Source organism: Nomascus leucogenys, chromosome 11, assembly GCF_006542625.1.
Source record: "Nomascus leucogenys isolate Asia chromosome 11, Asia_NLE_v1, whole genome shotgun sequence".
Taxonomy (NCBI): Eukaryota; Metazoa; Chordata; class Mammalia; order Primates; family Hylobatidae; genus Nomascus; species Nomascus leucogenys.
The window spans coordinates 35,756,737-35,773,027 of NC_044391.1; the positions used below are offsets into that span (position 1 = coordinate 35,756,737).

General features: G+C 33.3%; 1 protein-coding gene across 15 annotated transcripts in view; it reads right to left on the reverse strand.

Moving 5' to 3' along the window:
• DGKB (diacylglycerol kinase beta) overlaps positions 1-16,291 on the reverse strand; it is a 799,601-nt gene that overhangs the window by 172,706 nt on the left and 610,604 nt on the right. For all 15 annotated transcript variants that reach the window (XM_030822175.1, XM_030822171.1, XM_030822169.1 and 12 more), the window contains one exon: positions 13,305-13,500. In XM_030822175.1, coding sequence (XP_030678035.1) covers positions 13,305-13,500 — 196 coding nt within the window. The remainder of the gene's footprint in view (positions 1-13,304; positions 13,501-16,291) is intronic.

A 16,291-nucleotide genomic window follows, 5' to 3' on the forward strand; every position in this document is an offset into this window, starting at 1 on the left:
AGTGGAAGGAAAGAAAATTAAGACAGAAAAGAAGGAATTCCCTTCTCTTGTCTATACATTTTCATCCTCTTTTCCTTTGCGGTAATGGCATAATGTTTTGTTTCTTAGAGAACCTTGTTTTGTTATTCCCTATCAGCTTCCTCTGCAAAACAAAAACACTCCTGAACCCGCCTTCCTCTTGAAGTAATACTTTGGTTCCCTGATTTTCTGATTAGGGCTTCCAAAATAATTTGTGTTCAAGTATGTTTTTATTCCAGGCTTCATTTTGATATCTACATGTCCATTATTAGCCCGTCCCCATTAACCAAATAAGTACACATGCAAACACACACACACACACACACACACACACACACACACACACACACTCTATTACAACACATATACCCAAGACATATCTGAGTACTTACTAGTAAATACTCATGTGTACTAAAGTCTACCACAGGGGTTTCAAATGTCAGTTGTGTTTTTTAGTTTAATTCAACTTTTATACCTATAGTAATTCATTTATTTCATTTTTGATTCTTTTAAATGTTTTGGATAACAGAATGGCTCTTGAATTGCAAAGGAAGTTAAATTTCAGTATCTACCATAAACAGCACATTCATTTCATTCCTCAAGAATGAAAACACCTGTTACAGTTCCTTTTCCATTGCTGACTTTTTTATGAACATTTGGATGAAAAGTAATGTTTACAAAGATAACTTATATATAAAGTATTCAGAAGACAAACAGCAGAAATGAGAAACAAAAAAAAGCAAACAGAAATTTAAAATAGTTTGTCTTAAAACAATTACAATAAAGAATTTATTAAAAACCTTTGGAAGAAACTGTTTCCAGTAATTTAAAAAGAAACAGAATTCCCTATTTAATAAATGGTGCTGGGAAAACTGGCTAGCCATATGTAGAAAGCTGAAACTGGATCCCTTCCTTACATCTTATACAAAAATTAATTCAAGATGGATTAAAGACTTACATGTTAGACCTAAAACCATAAAAACCCTGGAAGAAAACCTAGGCAATACCATTCAGGACATAGGCGTGGGCAAGGACTTCATGTCTAAAACACCAAAAGCAATGGCAACAAAAGCCAAAATTGACAAATGGGATCTAATTAAACTCAAGAGCTTCTGCACAGCAAAAGAAACTACCATCAGAGTGAACAGGCAACCCACGAAATGGGAGAAAATTTTCGCAACCTACTCATCTGACAAAGGGCTAATATCCAGAATCTACAATGAACTCAAACAAATTTACAAGAAAAAAACAAACAACCCCATCAAAAAGTGGGCGAAGGACATGAACAGACGCTTCTCAAAAGAAGACATTTATGCAGCCAAAAAACACATGCAAAAATGCTCATCATCACTGGCCATCAGAGAAATGCAAATCAAAACCACAATGAGATACCATCTCACACCAGTTAGAATGGCAATCATTAAAAAGTCAGGAAACAACAGGTGCTGGAGAGGATGTGGAGAAATAGGAACACTTTTACACTGTTGGTGGGACTGTAAACTAGTTCAACCATTGTGGAAGTCAGTGTGGCGATTCCTCAGGGATCTAGAACTAGAAATACCATTTGACCCAGCCATCCCATTACTGGGTATATACCCAAAGGACTATAAATCATGCTGCTATCAAGACACATGCACACGTATGTTTATTGCGGCACTATTCACAATAGCAGAGACTTAGAACCAACCCAAATGTCCAACAACAACAGACTGGATTAAGAAAATGTGGCACATATACACCATGGAATACTGTGCAGCCATAAAAAATGATGAGTTCATGTCCTTTGTAGGGACATGGATGAAACTGGAAAACATCATTCTCAGTAAACTATCACAAGGACAAAAAACCAAACACCGCATGTTCTCACTCATAGGTGGGAATTGAACAATGAGAACACATGGACACAGGAAGGGGAACATCACACTCCGGGGACTGTTGTGGGGTGGGGGGAGGGAGGGATAGCATTAGGAGATATACCTAATGCTAAATGACGAGTTAATGGGTGCAGCACACCAACATGGCACATGGATACATATGTAACAAACCTGCACATTGTGCACATGTACCCTAAAACTTAAAGTAAAATAAGAATAATGATAATAAAAAAGAAAGGATCTTGATTGGCCAGCCAAGATTTTTCCCCATGAGATCACTGAAATATATAAAGATCATGTACTAATAAAAAAAAAAGAAACAGAAAATATATTAACAAATAATTGAAAATAATATCTAACTACACAAATGTATAAAATATCCAACTCAAAATAGCACATTAATATGTCAGTATATTTTAGTTAACATACTTTTAAAATGAGACACACGGATTACTTCATTGCATATCTCTGAGAGCTCCTCAAATCCTACACACATTTTAAATTGTTAAATTTGATACAATTACTGTCTTTTTAAAATCAAAAGAGCATTTTCATACTTTTAGACTGAGTAAAAGATGCTTTGACTCCTTGCTTCCCACTAGACTCACTAGCTATTCTGATAGTGCACTCGTGGTGAGCCGGCCAGAGTGAGGTTGTGAAAAAGAAGACAACAATATCGAGGACATTTGGGGAAAAAAGTATTTATCACCAAGTATAAAAATTTTTGTAAAGCCATCACTGATTAACACATTATTTCATTTTTGCTCAATTACTTACTAGAGAAATGTATAAGTAGCATCTTCAGTTCCTTGCAAGTGACCATGGTTAGCTTACTTCATGGCAAAAACATGTTAAAATATGAAATGACTTCTCAAACCTATTTTATATGTTAGTCACATTTTTGTGCACATGACTTTTTAATTTTGAAAAGACCTTTTATCACAAATTCCATGAAACTTTCTTTCAGTAAATCTAAAAATGGAATGTTCTGTGATACTAGTTGACTTCCCATCTCTTACTATTCTTCTAACAGGATACTCTGAAAATTTGAATATCATAGACTTAGTAAGAAAATATGTTTTATGTAGCTTTTTGGGTTAAGAAGCATTAGTAGGAAAACAAGTCAGTGTGCTAAGGACTTTAATTATTCGAAGAGACATACATTTATACATTCTGTAAAATAAAATTATTTAATGTTCTTCGTTATTCAATATTTTTGAAAATATTGTTATGTTTGTGTTTTATTCACAGAAATTCAGTTTTACAAATAGCAGCTGATTTTTTATTAAACCAGAGCCAAATTACTAATTTCAGTATTAATAGTTAGCTTTGACATGTTTAAAAAGGGTAGATAGTACTTAATAGACCTGTCTTCAACTCTGAAATGAACACTGCTCAAGGAAATGGAATTGTTCAAAGATACATTTTCTTTCTGCCAATCTGTGAAATATAATATAATTATTCTCTTTTAATGAATCTCTCAACGAGGAGCAATCTTTCAGAGCTTGAGCAGGTAAAATATAATGATAATGGGAACAGCTTTGTAAATAAAAGGATGAAATGAGATTGTTATTTTGTGCCATATTATGGGATAATTAAAATAACAGTGCAGCGTCCATCAGGTATTTGAACTTTCTAAAAAATGCTCCCCAGGGCTCTTTTAAACTAGTCATGTTTATCCATGTAGATTTGTAATCTTACTGCAAATGTCTGTCACCTTATAATATTCAGACCTCAATACTTAATCTGATTAATATCTGATACCGTACAACAGCTAACAAAACTTGCCTAAAGCAGACATTAAAATAATAACCCGAGTTGATAAACTCAAATTTATTAAAAGCAGAACAATGGAAATATTTTCATTAAGCCAGGAGAATGATTACTCTCACTGTGGTGGGACTCATGAACTATATGAGATTCTATGTATTTCCACAAAACAGAGTGGCTGCACACTTCCAAGGAGCTACTATTCACATGCTAATTAGCTCTATATAATAAAAGACTATATTCATGGAAACTAAACTCATGGCAATGGAACTCCAATGGCTAGTTGCTTTGTTTAATTCAAATTCATACAGCTCAAATACGAGTACATGATGAGATTTGATTTTTCAAGAAACAAGTTTCTTTGCAGTTCACTGGACCCTCCTAGCACCCTTCTTAGATAAATGTGTGCAAGCAGGATCAAGTGCTAGAGTGTGGCCATTATATCACATCCATTAAAGTTATTAGAAAACAAAATATAAATAAAGAAGGTAAAATAAAAGTCTGATATCTCTTCTGGTATAACTTTAAATTGCTAGTGAGATATCATTTCACAAAATGGTACAATTGAAGTTTTATTCTCAATTAGGTTATAGTTTTTCTCAGTTATTATTCTGTATCTGGAGGAACAAGGAAAATGGTTTTTAATATCAATAAATAACTATGACTTATGTTTCATACTTTCTGTAGTTTATTTCATGTCTTTTTAATAGTTCTTTCATGCTTATAATTTTTTAAAATCCTCCCCAACTTATTGTCAGATATCCTGATGATAGAAAAAAATTATTGTAATTTCCTGGGGAGCTATCTACCACCTTACCTTCAAATCATTACCCTCAAAGGCAAGATTGCTATCAGGCTTTATATTTAGGAAATTTGTATGGATAGCCTCATATTTGGAAACTTTATATGTCTACTATTAGAAGGTATACTCTACATGTGTTATTTAATTACTTGAGTGTTATATTATCAGGCAATATTTATTTAGTTTGGAAATCTGTTTTATATGTCTACCACTGCATACGTTAAATTGACTTAAAGTTAAGATGCAGCCTTACTCTAGGTAGGTGATCTGCCACTATTTTCAATAGACAGAGGACTGGACAACTGTGCCACAGAAACAAATAAGATGATAATTTTACCACTGATATAAGATATCAGGGTCTACAGAACATACCCATTAAAGCATTTGTATTTTCTAATCTTCTCTGCAGTTGCAAAAATCAATAGCTAGAAATATAGAAGGGTTTTAGAATAGCATGTAGAATTTTGAAAATAAACAAGGTATTCTTCCTCAGAAGTCATATAAGATTAACAATCTGAGCCTTAATTAAAAATCCTGAGTAAACACATTCATTTCCTTTTTCCCTTGCAACTATTAAATTGATTAATAAACCATATATTTTTCAAAATGCGACTGGTAGTCAAAACTCATTTTTCTTGTTTCCCTACATTCATTAGGTGATAGAGAGTTGCTCATTATTCTGCCATTCCTGTGTACCGTTTTGGATTTTGTCCATTTTCCTAATTTCAACTTCTTTTCAGGAATGAACAAATTGATGATCAATGGTGATGATTTCATTTATGTACTAGAAAATACCACTTTTCTGTTTAAATGATTACTTATCTGTTATATTCAATTTAAAATGGCTTTGCAGTCTTACCAATTCTACCATAAAAAGTTATAGCATTGTATTTCTTGTCAGATTTTGTTTTTAAAATTATACTGCACATCAGATTTTTAAAATTTTACTGTTGAACAAGGGGAAAGGGGGCAATAATGATGGTCATGAAAAGGTAATTTGTGTACCTTCAGAAGAGATATGAGAATATTCTAAATATTGTCATCTAGTGGCTCAGTTCCTCTAAAATATTATTCATATTTCTAGTTTGTGCTTTTTAAATTTCTAGGAGCTACCAGTGCCTGCAGTTTTTACAGTACTATGACAAATAGAAATTTCATTAATGCTTCTCGATAATGCATATGCTTTTATAGGATAGCCAAACAAAGGATAAGAGTACCTGGTTTTATATATTGAAAATATTTTTATTTTTACATTTTAGAAATATGCCTTATATTCTCGAACTTTTTATTACTTTCTACAAACTTTAAAATTGTAACTTTAAAAAAATCTTAGTGCCATCACATTACGATACCCAGGTATATGATGTAATCTTAAATTTAACAGCAATTTTGATATTTAGTCTTATTAAGCATATGCTATTATTTGCATTAACATTGCTAAAAAATTTCAAAAGAGGCAGTTTAAAAACATAGTTAGGAACTCATTTTGAGACATCTACTTAAAGGTTACTAGATAGCAAATGTTTGGATCTATCTATTTTCAACCAATGAAAATATCACGGTATTAGTGTATGCCTATATTTTTGTGAAATGCAACATCTCAAATGCCATACTATTTTTCAACAATTTTAACAACCAGGTATAATAATGCTGCATGAAATCCTTTTCTTGTTTCTAAATTTAATTGATTTAATCACTGAAATTAAATGCTTGGAAATTCTTCTGCTTGCCGGTGTTTGAACGCCAAATACATCATCTACAGTTCTAAAATGAATATTGCATTTATATTTAGACAACTTAAAACACTGCTTTCTAAATTACCCTAAATAACCCATAGAAATGCCTAGAAAAATTGATAATAGTGGATGACAAATGTCCATTGCCATCAACTTTCAAATAAGAATAACTTTTACAAGGTATACAAAGTGTACAATTATCTGGGTAATATAATGTAAAGCACACATAGATTAATCTTACTTCTTCCAGCACTCACCACCAGTGAGCTCTTCCAAAACTCATCTTTAAAGATGAAGATATCGGAGCTAGAAATCATATTTATCTTCAGAAGCAAAAGAAATTTAAGTTTTGCCAAGCTTTCACCCACATCAGCTCATTTATTCTCTGTGATCAATTTGGTTTGTATTGCTTTGTTTTGCTTTTCTTCATAATTTCTGGGAGTTAAAAAATTAATAGTAATAAATTCACTTGAGTAGAGAGACTCCTTGACAGCCAGTCAGATACACAGTCTCTCCCAACAGTGCACAGAGAGATCAAATAGGGTGGGATGAGGATATGTTTGGTGCAAAGTATGTGGAAAAGCTTATTCTGGGGGAAATAATACATAGTAAATTTTACCCAAGATGATGAAGAATAAAAACAATGTTTACAGTAAAGTATTTCCACATGGGGCTACTTATCTGAGTTTTTTTTGTTTGTTTTTTGTTTTTTTCGCCTGAATTTTTTCATGAGAGATAGTAGCTAGCATTAACTAGGCATTTGCTACGTACTGGCCCCTATTCTAAGCTTCTAATCTGGGCTATCTTTTCTCATTCTCACAGTCACCATATGAGGAAGGCACAATTCTTTGTGCCCATTTTAGAGATAAGGAGATTAAAGTACAAGGAGATGAAGTTACTTGCCCAAAGTTGTCCAGATAAGCAGCAGAGTTGGAGTTTCAGCCCAGCCAGCTGGAATCTGGTGCCTGCACCAAGAACCACGAACACTATGCCGCCTTCGTGAAATGTGTAGGAGTGATTAAACTAAGTATTTCCACATGGGGCTATGCAAACACTATCCAGGTGGTGAAAACTGCAGCAGCTGAGTGTAGTTTTCTAAACTTTAGTCTTTCTGGCTTCACCTTCACAGTTTTGGCAACATCTAAGTACCTTCTAAATTATCACTTAGGTAGGTTGTTTTACTCTATTTTTACTTAAATGAATTAATTTTTAAAAGAAAATTTTGATTAATATTATAAATGATAGTAAAAATTTCAGCATTTCTTACCACAAAGAGAAGACAACTGTAATAGTAAATATAAAACCATTAAACTTTTAAAACATTTATCCATGTACCCACTAACCCATCTCATTTTCCATCAGTGGAGTTCTTGCTGGGTTTTGGGAAATTCTGCCCAAAGAAAAGAGTAGCATTGTTAAATGTGAATGAAATCACTGAAAATTGTCTGGACAATATAATATGTTAATTAGTTTTTAAATAAACTTTTGCATGATGGGTACCTGGACAGTTGTATCCATATGCAGGGTAGACAGTCACCTATTAATGAGGTTTCAAGCAGAAAGTCCAGCTGCTCCCTTAGCTTCTGGCAAATGTTTGAAACTCTATAATTTGAATATAATTACTTTCGCTCAGTGGTTATCAAACTTTTTAAAGCAGTCAACAACTTCATTTTAAACAAAGCAACATTTTATAAACCAGTAAGTAAAAGAGAAAATTGAAATTTTATTTGTGCAAATCCATTTTAGAAGTTCTAATTGCTAACACTCTCAATACAATCAATCAGTGAGAGGCCGGGGGCAGTGGCTCACACCTGTAATCTCAGCACTTTGGGAGGCTAAGGATGACGAATGATGAGGTCAGGAGTCGAGACCATCCTGGCTGACACGGTGAAATCCCCCTCTACTAAAAGTACAAAAACAAAATTGGCCGGGCATGGTGGCGGGCGCCTGTAGTCCCAGCTGCTCTGGAGGCTGAAGCGGGAGAATGGTGTGAACCTGGGAGGTGGAGCTTGCAGTGAGCCGAGATCGCACCACTGCACTCCAGCCTGGGCAACAGAGTGAGACTCTGTCTCAAAAAAAAAAAAAAAAAAAAATCAATCTGTGAGAATAATGGATCTATTTTGATGAAGACAATTGCAATGCGATAGTATCTTATTTTTCATAGATTTCTGCATTTTGTTTTGGTTTTGTGGTACTGGCAATATCCTGATACAGACATATATATACTTAAATAGTATGAATGTGTTGCTTCTCAGCCATGTTGAACCCTTCTGTCTCCACTACCAAAAACTGGAATAGTTAGACTTGGATCTTCAAAGCTAAATCAATTAGAATAACTAAAATGGTTCATATTCCTTGAGAGGTCCTCACTCTTGGTTAAAAAATACTTTTCAAAAGTGTCTTTTTAACAGAATTTTTCACTTTCGACAAAACAAATTCATGGCATAATGATACTTGCTGTATCATTGAATTGAATTGAATTGCAAAGCTTCAATTAGTCAAATTTATTTTATTCCGCGTACATACCTGAAATGCTCCAGTTTCATTGCTGGCTGCTTACACACAGTTGTGAGCATGTTTAAAATCTTCTCTGATAAAAGTGTGCTTGATATATAAGCCAGTACAAAATTATTATTAATATTTGGGGGAGTTAGTTAACTGATACAATTTCTTTATGAGGAAAAATACATCTTATGGTGGTCTGCAGTTTCATTTAGGTATTGTCACTTTGTTTTCATGTCCACTGATTGCCATATGTTGTTTGGTGCTTGTGCCATGCAAAAGTACCTGAATTTGCTGGCCTTTTAATTGCATGTGGTTCTCATGCACTGTGGTGGTAATGTGCCCACTTGCACAATATTTCTCATGAAATACGCAAAGATATATTTTTAAATGTCCATTGCAGATCTATAGACTTTCCAGTCAATGCCACAGTTATTTATTTCTTTATATGTATATACGTGTGTGTGTGTGTGTGTGTGTGTGTGTGTGTGTATTTGGGTATGTATAACTATCTGTATATGCATCTACCTATATAGAGAGGAAAAAGAGGAGGAAGAGAAGGAGGAGAAGTTGTTTTTGTCTGGTAACACAAGTTAATGATTTGAGAACTGTTAATATGACAAATATATTTTCATTATAGATTTTTTTATTGTCCCCAAATCTGGCAATGAATTTTTTTTTACATTTATTACAGAACTGCTGAGGAATTGCAGTTATAACTCAATGGAACACAGTTTGAAAAATAACGTTTTAGCTGAAGGCCTTTATATCTTTTAAAATGCAAATACCTCTACTTTAATCTGCAATCAGTCATTTGTACATTAATGTGAACGAATTTATTAGACATCTTCCTGAGTTTAATTCAGAAGAGGGGGAGGAAAAGATGAACTCAGCTACTGAAAGACATGGGAAAGATCGAATATTAACGCTAGGAGGACTGAAGACTAATTTGGCCTAGTTTACAGTTTTGCTTCAAGACTATGCCATCTATATATAATGCATTTATTTGTATTTATAAACACATATGCACACAAAGAAAATGTCTACTGCATTAGTTGAGTGTGAGTGTGATTATGTTTCAGAATTGCATCCAACTATTTTAGAATATTTTGCTGGAATAATGTAATTACATGAATTACTTACAATTTCGTCAACTCTAAAGTAAGTCAACAGTAAAATTTCCAACCAATGAACTTATTGAAGACATTCTGATTTTATTGAGTGTCTTCAAAGATTGCAAGCAAATAAATTATGCAGAAGTCCCAGATTATGTACAGCTTAACATAAATAAGGACATAATACTCCAAATCTGATCTCATACCTTCGTGCTATGATATTTCTTTAAATTAAAATAAAAGGGTAAACTTAAATCCTTTTATTAAATAAAATAATTACCTTTATTACATGAATTTAGTTATATGCGTCCCCCATTTTCTCCCCCTCCAAAGGAAACTATCTAAAGTTTATGAAAGCAAGTATCTATTTCAACAGTGTAAAAATTTCGTTGAAACTTCTGATAATTTTTTACAGAGGCATATGAGAAACAGTGTTAGTTAATATTTTAAGAAAGAACAAGAAGAAAATTACATTAAGTTTTTCATTTCATTTCATGTATTTTCTAACAGTGAAAGTTATTAATTTCATTGTAGGTTAAAAATGTGTTGGACTAGAGCCATATTCGCCATATTCATTCTAAATTCAGTGCTTATAATATTGTGTGAATTTGAAATATATTTAAATTTGAAATACTGATTGATCCTCACATTTAATACTATTGCTGCTTTGTTGTGTGTTTTTGATGATCCTCACATTTAATACTATTGCTGCTTTGTTGTGTTTTGTTTTTTGTTTTTTTTTAAGAGACAGAGTCCTTGCTCCATTGTCCAGGCTGAAGTGCAGTGGCGCAATCATAGCTCACTGTAGTCTTGAACTCCTGAGGTCGAGGGATTGTCCCTCCTCAGCCTTCTGAGTACTTGGGACTGTAGGCCTGTGCCACCCACCAGGTGCTATTCCCACTTCGTCCTTTCCCAGTATGTTGCCTAGGCTGGGCTTGAACTCCCTGCTTCAAATGATCCTCCCGCCTTGGCCTCCCAAAGGGTGAGGATTGCATGTGTGAGCCACTATGCCTGCCCTATTGCTGTTTTTATGTCAAGAAATTGAAAACAAAATCGAGTAATAGAAATATTACTATTTGGGAAAGGGGTAAATGCAACTATCTCAGCAGCAAATTTTGTTTTTGGCTATTAAGAATAACATTGAAGAATTAGCAGAATAAATATGAAATCAAAACTTAGAAGCATTTTGAGATACTTTTGGTATTCTATTGCAAAATATCTCAAAGTGAAAAAAATACTGAAATCACTAAAAAGAAAAGACTAATATATAACAGGTTTTTAAAAAATATTCAGCTCAAAAGGTCATTCTTGGTTCTGAGATTATATTTATCCTGAAATAATACTAAATCAAAACTATAAGCTAGTCAGTTAAGTCAGGGAATAAAATTGAGCCTAACATACTTCTGTTTTTGCTCATAGAATGACCTTTGAAACCTCTCTGAGCTCTACTGTTTTTTAACTTTTTCCCATCTGTGTACTGAGAAAAATGTATTACTGAGTCACAAGGCCTATATATTCCCACTTCCTCATTTCCCAGAATTTATGGGAAATTGGTTCTAATAGTTCCACAGTAGAAAGCAAGAAGACAGAAAGAGAAGAGAGCGCTTTTCCAATAGTTATAGGCACTGACAGCCTATGACAATATTTGAGTCTAGTTTGTCTGTAGTTTATTCCAAATGTGTGTTCCTGAAAAAAAATCATACGAAGGAGGGTGAGTGAGCCCAGGTAAATGACATGTATGCAGCAGCTCCAGAGAGAGTGTACAGATGTGTGTTTCGGTGGAGCACAGTGGTGTATCTAAGAAATGTTCAACAACTCAGTGGGTAAATGTAGTTGGCAGCTGAGCCATTGAGAATCAACTTGTATAAGTATTGGGAATGTGTAGATGCAGACGACATATCAAGTATGAGATGTAGTGACCAAACAGAAAACTTAACCTGGAAATTATTTTGTATATATTATTTAGTGAAAATATTTTTAAGGAAGGAAGCAAGAAGTACATACGTAGTACCTAATAATACAGGCTATACAATTACCAAAGAGTTTTTTAAGCTTGGTTTTAGTATGGTCCTTAAGCTAATTCCAATACTTAGAATTTTTCACTACCCTCTTTAGAAATCTACTAATTTTACATTTAAATGTATATTTAAATACAAATGTAAATTAATTTCAATAACTTCTAGAAACTAATAATTATATTTATTTTCCTCCTCTAATTCACATAGCACAAACCTCATTTTTTCTATATATTTCTCCTTCAAAATATTATTTTCCTCCATATTTTCATACAGTTATATTCTGAGTATATAATTTTTTAATTGATTTGTTATGAACTTGCTTGTACTAATACAGTTCTCCAAGATCACTTACACATACATTTTAAGGGCATCAAAACCACCTGTCATTGGCAGGTTGTGATAAGCATTTCTTTCAAGAGAATACCTAACACTTTCTCCATCAATCTTTTCCACTTTCATGGTACCAAATTTTATATAAAAGAAGTCACTGCTTGTTACTGAAACTTGAATCAGGTACTCAAAGACACCAAAACATAAAGCTATTGCCCACCACCATAAAGCCCACCAACCATCTTCTCACTTTATTCTATTTCATTTTTTAGTAATTTATTTATATTAGTCCATTAACACTGAAATCTCTTCATATTTTGTCCTCGCTACACTGAGCTGAGACAACATGTTTTGATTTCTCAATGTCATCAATAGTATTAGGTAAATTCTAGAAGGTAAAAATGATATTATAGAATTACATACATAAACTTTTGGGACATGATAGTTATCAGAATATCACATTGATATCTTAGTTTATAAAATCTCTAAGAATTAGGTATCACGTCCCAATGAGAACTATATTACAATAGAGTTGAGAATTCTGACCCATAGTTAGTCTAGTCTACTTTTTTTAGGTCTCTGCTCTCTGTTTCCCAGGTCTCCTACTTGTTGTTACTAACTTTCTGGAAAAATTCAGCAGACAATCAAAATTTATCATGGGATATTTAAACATTCTGTTATATATGGTACTTAGAACAACAGCTCTGTAAAATAGCTTCAATCTCACAGCCTGACCAAAGCAGAAAAAGAACAAAATCTCTTATAACACAACCTTAGAAAAGCCTTAACTAGGTCCTTATTCCAGCAACTCAAATGTCCTATTTAAGACAATCACGTTTCAGAAGAGCTTAATATACAATATCTTCTATTTTATTATCCACGAAATACCCCAAATGTATTTTATTTTCTGTGGAAAGAGCTATATACAAAGAAGAATAATGAAAAATGTAGCCAATTTATACTTGAGTTATAATCTATTGTGATATAAGTTAATCACACATGGGTATCTCATAATATGAAAAATACAACTGTAAAAATATATACATTATTATAGTGCAACGGAAAACTTTTTACTTTTTAAAGAAGCCTTTGAAAGCAGGTTAACAAGCAATTTAACAACTGATTGTTAGAAAACTGACCTTGACTTGCAAACTTCAACTCCTTGGCATCTGTGACGGTGGTCCTTTTGTCAGACCCTTTTTTCTCTATTCGTCGATGGCTTCGTCTTTTCTTAGACTCTCCCCAAAGATTGGATCCTCCATGCATGCTTGGTATATTCAAAATAGCAATTCCTTCCAGAGAGATGTTTATTAAATCTATCTGTACTCCATCACACTGATCGGTAAAAAGAAAGAAACAGAAACAGAATATTTTATTTCCCTGATTTCTTCTTTTTCATTTCCTTATCTTTTAATAAGTGGGTTGAAATCCATAATGTTGTCATTTCCAAACAAGCCTTTCAAGAACACTTAAACACTTACCCTGAGTCAATATAAAAGATAAAACAGCCCCTAACATTTACCAGTTATCTCTAGTAGTCCTTAAAATTGATCAAATTAAATCACCAGTATATCTTTGTTTGTAGAAAACCTTTGGGAGAGACTTGTTAGCATCTGCATATATATTTAACCAGCTGCAAATTTCTAGTGTGTTACAAAAAGGTTAATTCTGGAAACTGTGGTCAAATTTTAGGAAGAAATTCTGATGATTGCCCCTATTTAATACACACTGCAAGGTACTATTGGGGAAAATAAAGAAACAGAATTGATGCCTCATGGTCTCACACCTTTGGGGCAGAGAAAGAAGTAGCTTAAAAGACTTTCGTTTAAAAAAAAAAAGTAAAATTCAAAACAGTGATTCTAAGAGATTTCAATCACACTGAATTTACCAAGGATGGTTTCTTGGACTAGATGAAGTCCTAAGGAGATGTCAAAGGCCATGAGAGGCACAGTTGTCCAAATGAATATGGAGGGCCGGGCAGATTGAGTGAGGGAAATAGGAGTAGCAGTTAAAAGATCTTCAATCCAGCATGATTTTATAGCTGCTGCAAAAATGGTTAAAAAAAAAAAAAAAAACAAGGTTAATCAGCCCAATTTTTCTTATTTTCCTGGTGACAAAACACCCTGATGATTATGAAAAATATAAAATTCACTAACAAAGAATGTTTTGTTATATTCAGAGTGGTCACTTCTTAGTTTTTTGAGTTTTCCGTTCATTTCCACTAATGGACATATGTGGACAGTGATAAGACTATTCCGTATTTTTAAAATTACTATTTATTCATTTGCCTTCTCTAAAATGCTAGTTATTAATATACATTCTAGAAATTATTATCCCATTTTCAATTATAAGTGAATATGAAAAGAGATATAAGCACTTTGTTTTTTAAAGAATTTTGTGAGGGATATGCATTTCCTAAATTGAAATATATTTACAGTGGAGTTGTTTCATTTGCCATGTCTTAGTACAGAAAAAATTATTGACACTAACTTCATCATTTCTCATGGCAGTCATGATTTTTGAACTCAGAAGACACAGCGTTCCATGAAAATGATGAAAAACAAACAAAACAAAACAAAAAAAAGCCCTCTCTTTTTCCACATTCGCCTCATCCTACTGAAGCTAGGATTGCATCTTGTTCACTGAAAAATAAAAACTGTGAAATAAAGAAACACATCTTGAGACTACTTGGCAGGGATAGAAACAAATTCTAGAGAAAGTGCCAAGTTTTCATTTAATTTGTTTCAATGAGGGCGAAACCAAGATCTGGATGATGCTTGCTTTTTTTTTTTTTTTTTTTTTTTTTTTTTTTTTTTCCAGAAAGCAGTGCTTTTTTCCTCCTTTTCTTGTGCTAAATTAAGATGATTTCTTTTTACTAAAGAATTCTGGTCATGTGTATACTCACTTACCGCTATATATTCTAGATAAACAGATATTAATTTCATAATTAAAAGTAATCTTGTGTAAATACCCTGCAGGCCTCAATGAATCAAACACATACTGTGTGTCAGGCCTCCCACTGTCTTCAAGTGGAATGTACTGGCTGGATAATTAGATAGTACATATTTTTTAACCTTATTTGCATGCATATTATATCTTTTGCACACTGACAAGCAGCAGTAACAACAAAAGTCAGATTACCACAGGGAATTCCCACAAAGAAGTCTTCATTCCTTATAATTTGCAGCCTAAATTAAAATAATTTGATCTTTGACAAGGATGAAATGTCAAGCAGAAGGGGGTCCTCTACAAGCCACGGCCTGTGGCTTCTGAAATCTGCCTAATTTATGTCAGTCACTTCTTAATACATATTTAAGTATTACACGAAAAAGATGATAAATATGCAATCTGACACCTTTGGTATTTCCCTGCTGTTAATTTATAAAGGTCTGGCTTCCCCCAAACTGACTAAAATCATTTAAATAACAGAAGAATCATGAAATAAGCTGGAGTCAGGGCCTGGCTTCCATTTTCACTCAATATTGAACACAGCAGGTAGTACACTAAGACAATTATTTGACTAGGCCTTAGAACCCCACTGTGACAAGTTACTTTCAGAATTAGTGAAGGAGGATTCCTTTGTTCATCTGCAGAAAAGGAGAACATGTTGCAAAGAGGCTTCTTTTTTTAAAAAAAAGTATTGAACCAGCTGAGTTACATGTGACAACTGAAAAACATGAGTGTATGCTATTATTCATGTTTTCACTCTTCAGAGTCTTGTCATGTGTAGTTTTAGGGAAACAGAGTAAGTAGCTCTCTGAGAAGTGAAAAAAAAATTCTGAAAGAGTCTCAAAGAACAAGGACTGATGAAGAACATTGATGTTCTTTTGAGTGCAGGACAATGTACTTAAATAAATTGCTATTTATTAATGATTTGTTTCCACTTGTTCTTGACCCCAGGCTACCTTCCTCTGTTTACTTTAACGTTATGTTCATTAGTCTGGAAAATTTCAGTGCTGGTTCTGATGGAGACCAGTAATTGTAGCACACCAGTTGAGTGCATGAAAGTAAAAGCTGAGGTGAAGGCTATGAAATATAAACAAGTTATAGTACTGTGTCAGATAATATTTTCATTCCCTTTGAGATTTATGACTTTTAAAAAGGTAGCTACAGAGGAAAAGAATAT